We start from the raw sequence: 10501 nt of genomic DNA, 5'->3' as shown, positions 1-10501 counted from the left end.
ATCTATAATAAAAAAATCAGAAATTTATATATAAACCAAAGTATATGGTCCACATCAATGTAAATGTATTATTTGCACTGAACTGTTTATACTGCCTGCCAATAGCAAGTTGTCCAATTTTCAATCCATAATACAGATGCCGAATTTATAGAGAGATGTTTCCGAGAAACATTCTCCAAAATTAACAGATATTTTTAGGAAAGCACCAAGTAATCAACTGTGATTGCTCATATGAAGTATAGAATTGCTTGGGACACATACTAACAGGTATACTTAGATCCAACAAATGTGATCCCAAAATGAAATTCAACAATACCTACCACTCACCACCTTCACTACCCATTACCACAGTGGATGTAGAGCACAGTCTTACACAAAAGAAGGAGATCCCTTAAAAATGGAGGGGAAAAATCCCCTCTTCGCCCTGGTTTTGATTTTTGGGTCTAGCAAGTAACCAGAGAAAGTCAGTGACTTCATATACTCTTCAACAGCGTTTAGTAGGGGTTTCAATATGTATGTTAGTTATGCAAAATAGTGCGTTCACAAAATAACACTTACCTAAAACGTAGATCTCTGCCTGCACAGTTTTGGGAGCTGGTATCCCACTTACTCATCAATGAAGAAGTTGATTGCTATGGCCAAAATTTGAAGTAAAATTAGGCCAAACACATTACAGAATTTAGTCTTATCCCCTTGTTTAACCATGTAAGTCCTTCATCCAGTGTACTCTGTAGACAGTAGATGATAATTAAGCACAAAATATCTAGTGTTGGAGTGAAATAAAGTAAGTTTGTTGAAGAGCAAGTATATGCCTGTGAGCATACAGCAGGAGTAAACATGATGAGACAGGAGAACAGAGTTGCCACCAGAGAGCTGGTGGTGGGAACAGTGTCCCAAAAATCAACTACTGGGGGGCGTGGCATGAGTGAGGCAAGTGCGGGGCTTGGCACTGGCAGCTGGACCTGGTGCTAGCTGATGGGGGTACAAATGTCTGTGTTTTCCCCAACCAGGTGTGCGTTTGCTGTCAAACCTGAAGTTGGATGAGCCAGTGAGTACAAGGGCCTGGGTCACGGCTGGGGTATTAGGCAGGCGAAGGGTCTGTGCTTATATCCAGAGGGACCCGTGACTATCGGATGCCTGCCACAATGCAGGTTAGGCAGCACCCCTACAGCTGGGGCACAGGCCCGCAGAACCTAAACCAGACAAGCAGAACCAAGTGGCAAGAGCAACAGCTCCATCTGAAGCCAATCCAGGAAATCCAAACATCAATTCAGGAATAGGGCTGGGCCTAGGCCCACCTACAACACAGCTACAGGGAGTACAGGATGCCACAGCCTGAACTGAAATAGGACCTGTGGGCCCATGGACTGGGAGTGGGTCAGGGTCCCTGGTGAGGCTGTTTAGGGCCATTAAGGCCCAATACTGCCCTCACGGCTCTGACAACTGGATTCACAGCTGACAGCAGGTTTAAACCTTAAAAATAAGTGTTATTTTCCCTTTGATGGGCATGTGTGTGTCAACTGGATGGCACAGCTGAGCTGTATCCTTCTGCTGTATTTAGGTGGGAAGGGTAAGTACTGAGGCTGGAGAGACTTCACATTTGTTGGTCCATCTAGCCTCCTCCCCTCCAGAATATGAAATGGACATCTCACTGCATAGTCTTGACCTGTACCAGCATTACTCCCACTTCTATTTATTTTTATAAAAAAAAAAAACAAACCCACAACACATTTTCTTGCAATTAACTTCTGATCTCTTTTTAAAAATAGCAATCACAGAGCCCACATAGCCGAGAGGCCATTATTACTAGTTCTTATGCCATTTCCACCAGGTTACACAGAATGCATTTTTCAAAGGAGAAAATCCAAAGATTTCAAAGTCTACTTTCATAGTACATATGGTATCGCACTCTTGACAGTTTTTCCCGTCCTCAGGAGAAAACCCATGAATATTTACCACATACCTCTTACCATACAATTGATGTAACCTGGTGTACCGCTATTTTCATCTTACAGAGATTTTTTGGGTAATTGCAGTTGCTCATGAAAACTAACAGGATTTTGAAGATGCTTTCTGGTTAGTCTGATAGAAATGGTGGAAGAAGGCAAAGAAGCATAACATTCCCAGGCCACTGCCTCTCCTTCAGCCTTCTCTTGACCATTTGCATCTGCAAGAACAGAAAGATTAATTGCCCCCTTAACCTCGATGCCCCTCGGGAAAAAAAAAAAAACAAAACACCCAAAACCAACACTTCTGACCACAAGAGTTACTATCTAGCAGAAACTCCCAGTCCCATTTGACAGCAGACTCACTCACTATTTCTAAAATAAGTTTCACAAGATATTCAAAACCCTGTGGAACACCAAAGGCTCTATGGAACATGGCTGGATAACAAATACAATCACACATGGAACAAGAAGGAAAAGACCTCAGAAGATAACCAGGAAGTACAAGCAGGGGCAGTACTCCTGTCAGTGAGACTTAGTCATGCTCTTGGCTGCTCAGCATCAGAGCCTAGATGCAATCTCACCATGTCTGACACCATGACGACACAGGTTTTACAATGCTTTCCATCTGGAAAGGGGAAAAAATGTGATCCACAGATAACTTGCTCTTTATTTCACACCAATTGCTGTGTTCACACATGTCCTCATATGATATTCATTCTGTACGTAGATAGAGACTTTCACTGCCCACATTAACAAGATAATTCAGACTGTTTATTTCATCCTCTCAGGCCAGGAGCTAAACACATCAGTTCAAGCACTAACATAATTACTGAGGTATGTTGGAGCAAGTCAGATCAAGAGATACAATCAGGTACAGACAGACACTGCTAAGACACTGCATATACATCCTGTTACATGCTGGCAGCCACAGGAAGCCCCTCTGCCTCAGACACATTTCTCCTGCACAGCATGCAGCAGCATCAAGTCCATTACATCATGGCTGGAACAGAAGTCAATCCAGTACCACTTCAGGAGGGCTGTGCTTACCTGCCCAGGAAAATACCAACCTGTCAACCCTCCAGAGGGCTCTCTTGCTTCATGGAGGTATGACAGCTTGCTTGGAGATCCCTTAACTTAGAGCTGCATTGTCTAATACTGAATACACCCAGCAGCAGCTCCAGAGGTCAACTCTACCTCTATGTTTGTTGACGAGAAAAAAAAATTACGTTGCCTTCCCCACAGCCCAAAGCATCCCAAAAGCATACACAAATTTCAGTTTTGCTCCCCGTAACGCTCAGATATGCCAGCTCCCCAGTGTTGTGTCTTTCATAGCATGTAACTGTTCACAAAAATGGCCTTCTGGATGAGGAGATATTTTGAATAATTTCATAAATATGGAAATAATGTCCATCCGATGGCTGCATCTAACAGCATATCACATGAGAGTACTCCAGCACTCATGAAAGTTTTCAGACTTCATGGAAAAGGCCTCAGGTTGGAAAATGACCAAGATCCCAAAACATTCAGGCAAGTGCCGGAATAAAATACTGAAGCGAAACATCCTCATGGAGCAAGATAAAGTGGACAATTCTTTTACTTACAATATCTGTAAAGAGAAAAAAAACACAAATCCAGTTTAAAGCTGGAAAAATACTTTAAAATTACATCTTCTACAGAATGCCACCATAAGAATACAGTGCTTCTACCAATTCTGACAGAAGGATGACTAGACATATCATCCTGTAATATTTAAGTCCTTGAGGGTCTACGAAGCATTACTAAAGAAAGACTTTCTATGAAAGCTGATACCAAAAAAGAAATGTATAATGTATAGGCCTATAATGCTATACCCGTGGTTTAAATCTTCCTTGGGAAATTCTTAGCATCTGCACTAAACCGCAACACACAGATGTTCTCAGGAAAAGCATAGAGACTTATCAAAATAGGATATAAAACCCTGCATAGGCTTCAGCTAGAAAGAACATATCGTTTCTATGGTTAGAAATGCTAGCTCTATAAAAAGCATTTTGGTATTAGAATCAATTTGGTGCTGAACGTAAGAAAGCATCTGAGGAAAAAAAAAACAAAACAAAGTCAGTTTATCTGCTAGAAACTAGGGGCTTTGTTTTAAGACTTTCAAAACAAATAATAGCTCAAAATAATAATAAAAAATAGTAACTTCAAAACAAAGACAACAAGAAGAAACCCACAACTAGTCAGTCTGAGTATTCAACAGGATACTTAAAAAAGGGCCTGGCTTAATTTTTTTTTTTAACGTTTTTTATATTAAATGCCTAAGGCCTGAAGCTTACTGCCTAAAAATAGAAATATTAAAAGTCCTCAGGTACAATAAAAATAGTCAAGTTTCAAACAGACAAAACAGAAGATATGCTGTTCTGCTGAGACTACAAGAATGGCAAACATCCCTCCTTAACTGGAGTTTGCAAGCAGAGCTGTTGAACTTACTGCACAATGCTTTTGTGGGATTGACCTGCTGTCCAGCAAGCAGCTGCTGCAGCTTCTTGATGTCTATGCGTGCCTCAGCCATGCTTTCCAGATCTCTGTCTTGAGCAGAACTTTGACATTCATCCTCTGACACTAAAAGCGTAAGAACACGACACTTAGTCAAAATCAGGAGGAGTTTCAACACCTATAAGGACACACCTGATAATCATTGAACAGCTGGTACTCAAACGGGTTGTTTTTCAGAAACAGCAGCACAAGGAAGAGGAAGCCCAGCTTTCCTACAAAGTTGTCAAGGATACTGGAAGAGATTCCCCCCACAAACATGAAACAGCCATTGTCCACTTTTCTTTTTAAGGTTCCATTTGAAGACTTCAAAGTACTTTATGCTATTTCGTAAGGACTAACAGAAGGCAAGTACTGTTATAGGCATCACACTTAAGTAATGAGATCAGGCAGACACAAAAGGCAACAAACAGGGAAACTTACCCCAGGGAGGATTTCCCAAGTCTTTAAAATGTGTTGTTACAGATACTAAGTCAGTTTCTATTTTCAAGTTCATTTCTCCACTCAAGTTTGCTTCAATCACCTGCAATACAATCAATCTTAATTTTAGGCAAGCCACTTTTGCACTGCAGAATTACAAAAGAATAAAGTGCAGCTTTGTTCAAACAACAAGCTTCCAGAAGCACTTCAGTGCCTTCACAGCATAAGTGTACTTTTTGAACGTGGTTTGAACATTTGAATGTTCAGCTACAAAATGCATTTTCATCATTCCTGTGTGAATTATCCTAGACCAACCTCCCTGGAATTACAAAAAGAAAGAAATTCAATTGCTCTCCAGTGCTTTTAGAACAAGCACTGGCTTTGGGAAGTTTATGTGCTGAGGAAACAGCTTTAGAAATAAGAGACTGAAGCTGGAGAAATGCAAGGTTTCCTGCATTTCCATCCAGCTTTTCACCTTCACAGTCCATATGACACACACAGAAAATGGGATGCACCAAGAGCTGACCTGCAGTTGCAGTGTTGCTTTCCAAGTCTTAAAAACAGACAACAGCTGCACCAGAGCAGGACTTTGAACTGCTAGAAATCCTGGAAAAGTGCTGAAAGCTTTCAAATTCCATCCTGACAAAGTGTCCAACCAGAAGGAGACTATATATGATCTTACACAAATCCCAAGCAGATCAGAGGATTCCTAAAGCACATCTTCATTTCTGTGATTAGAAGAATTCTCAACAATTTTAAAAGAGGCTCATACCACGACCAGAATCTCCTATAGAATGGGAGATGCTCACAGATGAATGCTCCCAAGCAATGGCCAAGTACTATTTGAAAGAGCTTCTAAGCCCTTTTTGCAGCACTGATCTTGACCAGTTTTACTACCAGGATGCATCTAACACAAATATTTAATTGTGACACTTGATGTTTTTGTTCTTTAATAACAGGAAAGCATATAGAGGATGCATATAGTCTGCCTCCTCCCTTAGAGCTATCAAAGCTATTGCACAGAGATTTATTTATTTTCCTGCTTTGGAGCAGGAGGTAAGGAACTTAGGAAGGTAGGTATGCCCAGTGTTGATATGCCACCTCTTCTGAGTGTTGCTGAACACCAAAGTTCAATCCCATCATACAGCTATCCTGCGTGAGAAGAGATCCTCAACGCTGGGAACAAAGCAGTTACACACTCTGCTTAGTTGTGTGTAAGCACTTCCACTGAGGACATGGGGGAAGGAAGGAGAGAGAAAAAATAAAAACCCCAAAAGACTGTCAAAGGAGAAGAGTTTGAAGTGCTTACTCTTGTATTTGCAGGATGACTGCCATTTGCAAAATTGCCAGAAACCCAGGGTAATCTCTCAACTCTTCCAAGCCTTGGAAGACTGAGGCTGTCCCAGTTTCAGGATTCTCAGTTTACAGAAAATCTTCCATTTATCAAAATTGGTATGAACAGCCCCAAAACCAAACTATTCCAAAGCTCTATGCTTACTTACTAACTTTCATGTCAGTCAATTCTGGTGACTGCGAGCAACAACAACTAAAAAAAAACCAAACCCCTTTTTGGGCCAGCTGCAGAGGGCTTCTTTCAATGGAAGGCCCACCAGCACTCCAGAAAGCCAGGGTGGACTGGAAACCCACCATATCAGAGTCTAAAGCACAGGGTGTTAGTAGGATTTCCTTTAAATCCTACCTCAAGTTTACCTAAAGTTCATTCACACAGACACCTAACACAAAACTCACTTAATAGGCATTTCTTTAATGAAATCACCTGGAAAGTCTCCACCTAGCTTCCTGAAGGACCGCAATTTCTTACCAGCTATAAAGAGCAGCTTGTAGCAACACAATGCCATGTTCTTTCGAGGATTCAATACAAAGAGCACCACTTCCTGGGAAGCTCAGGACAAGCTCTTCAGTGTAAATCCTAAAATAAATCCCATCATTCTCTTCAGCCCTTACACAGTCTTCAGGTGCCTTTAGTTCAATGTCTGACCCATCCCAAAATAAGATATAACATGGGGGCACCAGTTTGGGCAACCAGGAAACATGTCCAAGATAAAATAAGGTCTGTAGGACACACACCTGAAGTGCCTTAACTTACAATGGAATTGCTGAGATTCTTCATTCTCTCCACAACACACTTCATTGTTTTCAGCACTGGTAGGTAAATACTGACCTAGAAAGACATAAGAACTGCATTCGCACAAATATTTCATGTGTGACTAGGATGTGATGCATTTATTTCTCCCTTCAATTCTATCTTATTTTGGACTCAGTTACCTATTGAGTGCAGGGAGTACAGTATTTAATTGAAATCAGCAAATGACTCAGGAACAGAGGAACTCTTTCCTGTAATACCAACAGGCCATCACTCTAGCAATTGCTTCAGACATACTATCCCAAGTCTGTGTTCAAAATAAAGTAGTGACAGGTTTTTGCAGACCAGATTCTCACATGAACCACATCTGTGTTACTGAGCAGATAATAGTTACTATAGCCAAAAGGGAAAGAACATGATTCCCATGGTACTGTAATCATTTCTGGAATTGCATCAGTGTAAATCTGAAACAACAGAACAAAATACATCAAGTTTCTCCTGAATTATACGTCTTCAGAATTTAAATACTCTTAGCTATGGAAGTAACAGACATCCATAACTTCAAATATGAGCACATTTGCACACAGACCTTTCCTTGCAATCCTGCTAAAAGTCAAAAAGGATATAGAGAGGATATAAAAAAATCAGGACGAAACACATGGCCGTTAGGCCATGAATTTCAGAAAGAACAGATTATTTGGGCCACTTGGTACCTAAACAGCTGAAACAGTACAAACCTGTGTGGTTTGGAGGCACTCCTGCTTAAAGCCATGCAAGTCTTTTGCTCCTACCCTTCTTCCACCCTGAATATCACAGCAACAACTGGTAACGACCTGCCCTGTTTTTACAGGCTCTGGACTCTCTTGTCAAGATGGAAGCCACATCCCATCCCTCTCCAAACCTCTAGCCTCCAGCCTTTCCTCTTTCCTTTCACCTCCTCTCCAAAACCCACCGGTAGTATACTCCGCAGCAACAGCATTCCACTTGCAACCTCCCCTTTCCGTAGGGAATATAAAAACAGAGGCTTACATCAAAGTCTGGCACACTGGGCTCTCTGAAGTCATTCCATAATCTTCTGGGAATAACCCCCACAGGAATGTCATGTGTCACAATCCTACTGCTGCTTGATAAGGATGGCTTGAGGGAGAGAGAGGATGCTCTTGCAGTTAAAAACAGGGCTTGAATTCTGAATTCAAATTTTTCAGACCTACTCTGGGAAATACTATAACTGAGTGCCCCAGACATCCAGTTCCAGTTTTCCATAGGTTCCTATCAGTCTGCTACAAAGCAGACTTCCCTTTTGAATAAGGAAGAGGTTGTGAGGCATCAGTCATTAGTACCTATAAGCTATCCTCAGAGCTGAAGAGATGAATCAGTGAAGAGGTGTTAACAACAAAAAAAAAAAATCAGAAGACAGCAGTTTGAAATGGAATGGCAGAACAATTAAAAGCAAAATGAAGAGCCAATCACTACACTGAAACCTACTTCACCTAATCTTTTCAATGAGAAGACAATAGTCCACAGAAAATTTAGAGAATGAAGGAATGGAGAAAAGTAGACATTAGAAAAAGGTGTTTCAATCGCATAGCTTTCATTCTTCCTCCACCTCTTCCTTGCCTTTTGGAAAATACAAAGCTGGTTCTGTGTGCTACCAACCATGATGGCAGGAAAGGGTAGTGAAATGGAAAAGGGTATGATTTTTCTTTATTTAGTTTTCTAGAATTACACCAATGACTACCAAAGCTTCTATTTGATCTTAGGAAAAGCACTTAATTTTTAAAAGCTTTTTCTTAATAATGAAGATAAAAGCATCGTTGCACTTACTAGCTCCACAGCAACTCTGAGACAGGGACAGTGTTTATTAGTCAACTTGATCTTCACTGCCTTAGCGCTCTGGGCAGTTTTTAATGCTCTTGACAGGTTCTCAGGCACCAACTCTAAATAGATTTCATTGTGCTCTGCAGCTACTCCTTCCATCTGAAATTCATCGAAGAAATTCCCCTACAATTTTTGAAAGTTGGGAAATAAAATAAAGCAAATGAAAAAAAAAAAAGACAGAGGGGCAAGTTTTACCTATCAGACCTTAAGCTTAGAACTGCATGTGTACAACAGGAAGCTTTCCTCTGCCTGGCATCACCTGCAGGAATCAAGACAGACTGCATAAGCATGAAGGCCCATTTTTTCAGGCTAAACGTAGTAATTTCAGATCTGCCCCTAACACCTATCAGTCCTCAAAACAAGAAGTATGACGGGCAAGTTACGCTTTCCTGCTTCCAGTTTTGGGCAGGCCCTTGTGGCCCAGCACACACTGAAGCTTTACACTGAAGTGACAACCAAGGTAAAGGGGATGTCTAGCCAGAAACACCAGGCTTGTGCAACTAAAAGGCCATCCTGCAAGACAGAGTGCCTTCAGTGACCAGACAGGCCTTGAGAGACCTAGCACATCGCAGGTGAGGGCTATGTGCACAAGAAACCCACTGCATACACCAGACCCAACTGCATGGTCTGGTTTTCAATGACAACATGGTTACCGAACTTTCGCGGGCTTACCTGGCACAGCTCACACCACATACTGACGCCTCCATTTGCTACTTTATCGGAGAGGATGAAATACAGCTTGCTGACAGTAAGGCGCAGGGTGCAGGTCTTGGCTAACTTGGCGATTGTGTTAATTACACCTGGGGAGGGAGGGGGACGTTACGGCGGTAACCACTTCACACACCTCGTCCCAGGGGGACAGTCTCCAAAAACGCAGCTCACGCTGCTGCAGAAACTCCCAAACACCTCGGGGCGAAGGAAAGCGCCTCACGCTGCCTCCCCCCCGGGAAAGGCCTCTGGGCCCGCGGTCTGGCCCTTACGACGCCCGCCACAGCCCGCCGGCGCGCACAGCCCTTCTTCTTCCCGTTCCCCGGGAAAGGCGGCCCCGGCCGCTCGCCGAGGCACAGCCGTCCTCCGGCCCGGCACCCCCACCCCGGCACACTCACGGCTGAAGTGGTTGAGACACGCGAGATCCACGATCTTAGCCCGAAATCGCATGGCGGCGCCCGGCCCGCCGCCGGCTCCGCCTGCTGCTGCGGCACCGCCCGCCGCTAGCGGTACGGCCGAGCGCGGGCCCGGACAGGAGTCAGTCAGGGAAAGAACGGCCACTGGCCAAAAGACTCCACGCGGGGAGCAGCCATTGCAGCCGCTCTCCTGCTGCGCGGAGGCGGGCCCTGCGGCGGAGGCGGGCCCTGTGGACTCGCACTGGCGGAGGTTGGCTGGCCTACTTCTACAGCACTGGCGGTTCCGGGAGCCGGCTCCGAAGAGCTCACCTCAGAGCAGAAGCTGTCGGCATCCCCAGGACATACATACGTATAAATCTAAACATCTGTATGGCCCCCTCCCGCGATGTCTCAAGGAATTTTCTTCTTCAAATCCAAGGGGTCCTTTGCAGCAGAAACCATCAGCCCCTGGCAGGGGCCAGGCCCAGATTCGCCCCTAGGCGGAGTACTATGCCCGA

The 10501-nt window shown here is 43.4% G+C and overlaps 1 protein-coding gene across 4 annotated transcripts; it reads right to left on the bottom strand.

Annotated features, from left to right (window-relative positions):
• Positions 1–2698: 2698 nt before the first annotated feature.
• HUS1 (HUS1 checkpoint clamp component) lies at positions 2699–10215 on the bottom strand. Of its 4 annotated transcripts, none has more exons than XM_075142911.1 (8): positions 9987–10215; positions 9553–9680; positions 8827–9003; positions 8032–8139; positions 7006–7080; positions 4902–5001; positions 4416–4547; positions 2699–3555 (listed from the first exon to the last, which is right to left on the bottom strand). In XM_075142911.1, the coding sequence occupies exons 1-8, from the start codon at positions 10036–10038 to the stop codon at positions 3473–3475; spliced, it is 855 nt and encodes a 284-aa protein (XP_074999012.1). In that variant the 5' UTR covers positions 10039–10215; the 3' UTR covers positions 2699–3472. The 4 variants fall into 4 exon arrangements, with proteins under 4 accessions (XP_074999012.1, XP_074999013.1, XP_074999015.1 ...); XM_075142912.1 differs by having other exon boundaries at positions 8827–8979; XM_075142914.1 differs by lacking the exon at positions 8032–8139 and having other exon boundaries at positions 8827–8979.
• Between the last annotated feature and the right edge of the window lie 286 nt (positions 10216–10501).

The sequence above is a fragment of the Calonectris borealis genome, chromosome 2, assembly GCF_964195595.1.
Source record: "Calonectris borealis chromosome 2, bCalBor7.hap1.2, whole genome shotgun sequence".
Lineage (NCBI taxonomy): Eukaryota > Metazoa > Chordata > Aves > Procellariiformes > Procellariidae > Calonectris > Calonectris borealis.
Note: the sequence above shows the minus strand (reverse complement) of the source record. Positions and strands in the feature narration are given on the sequence as shown.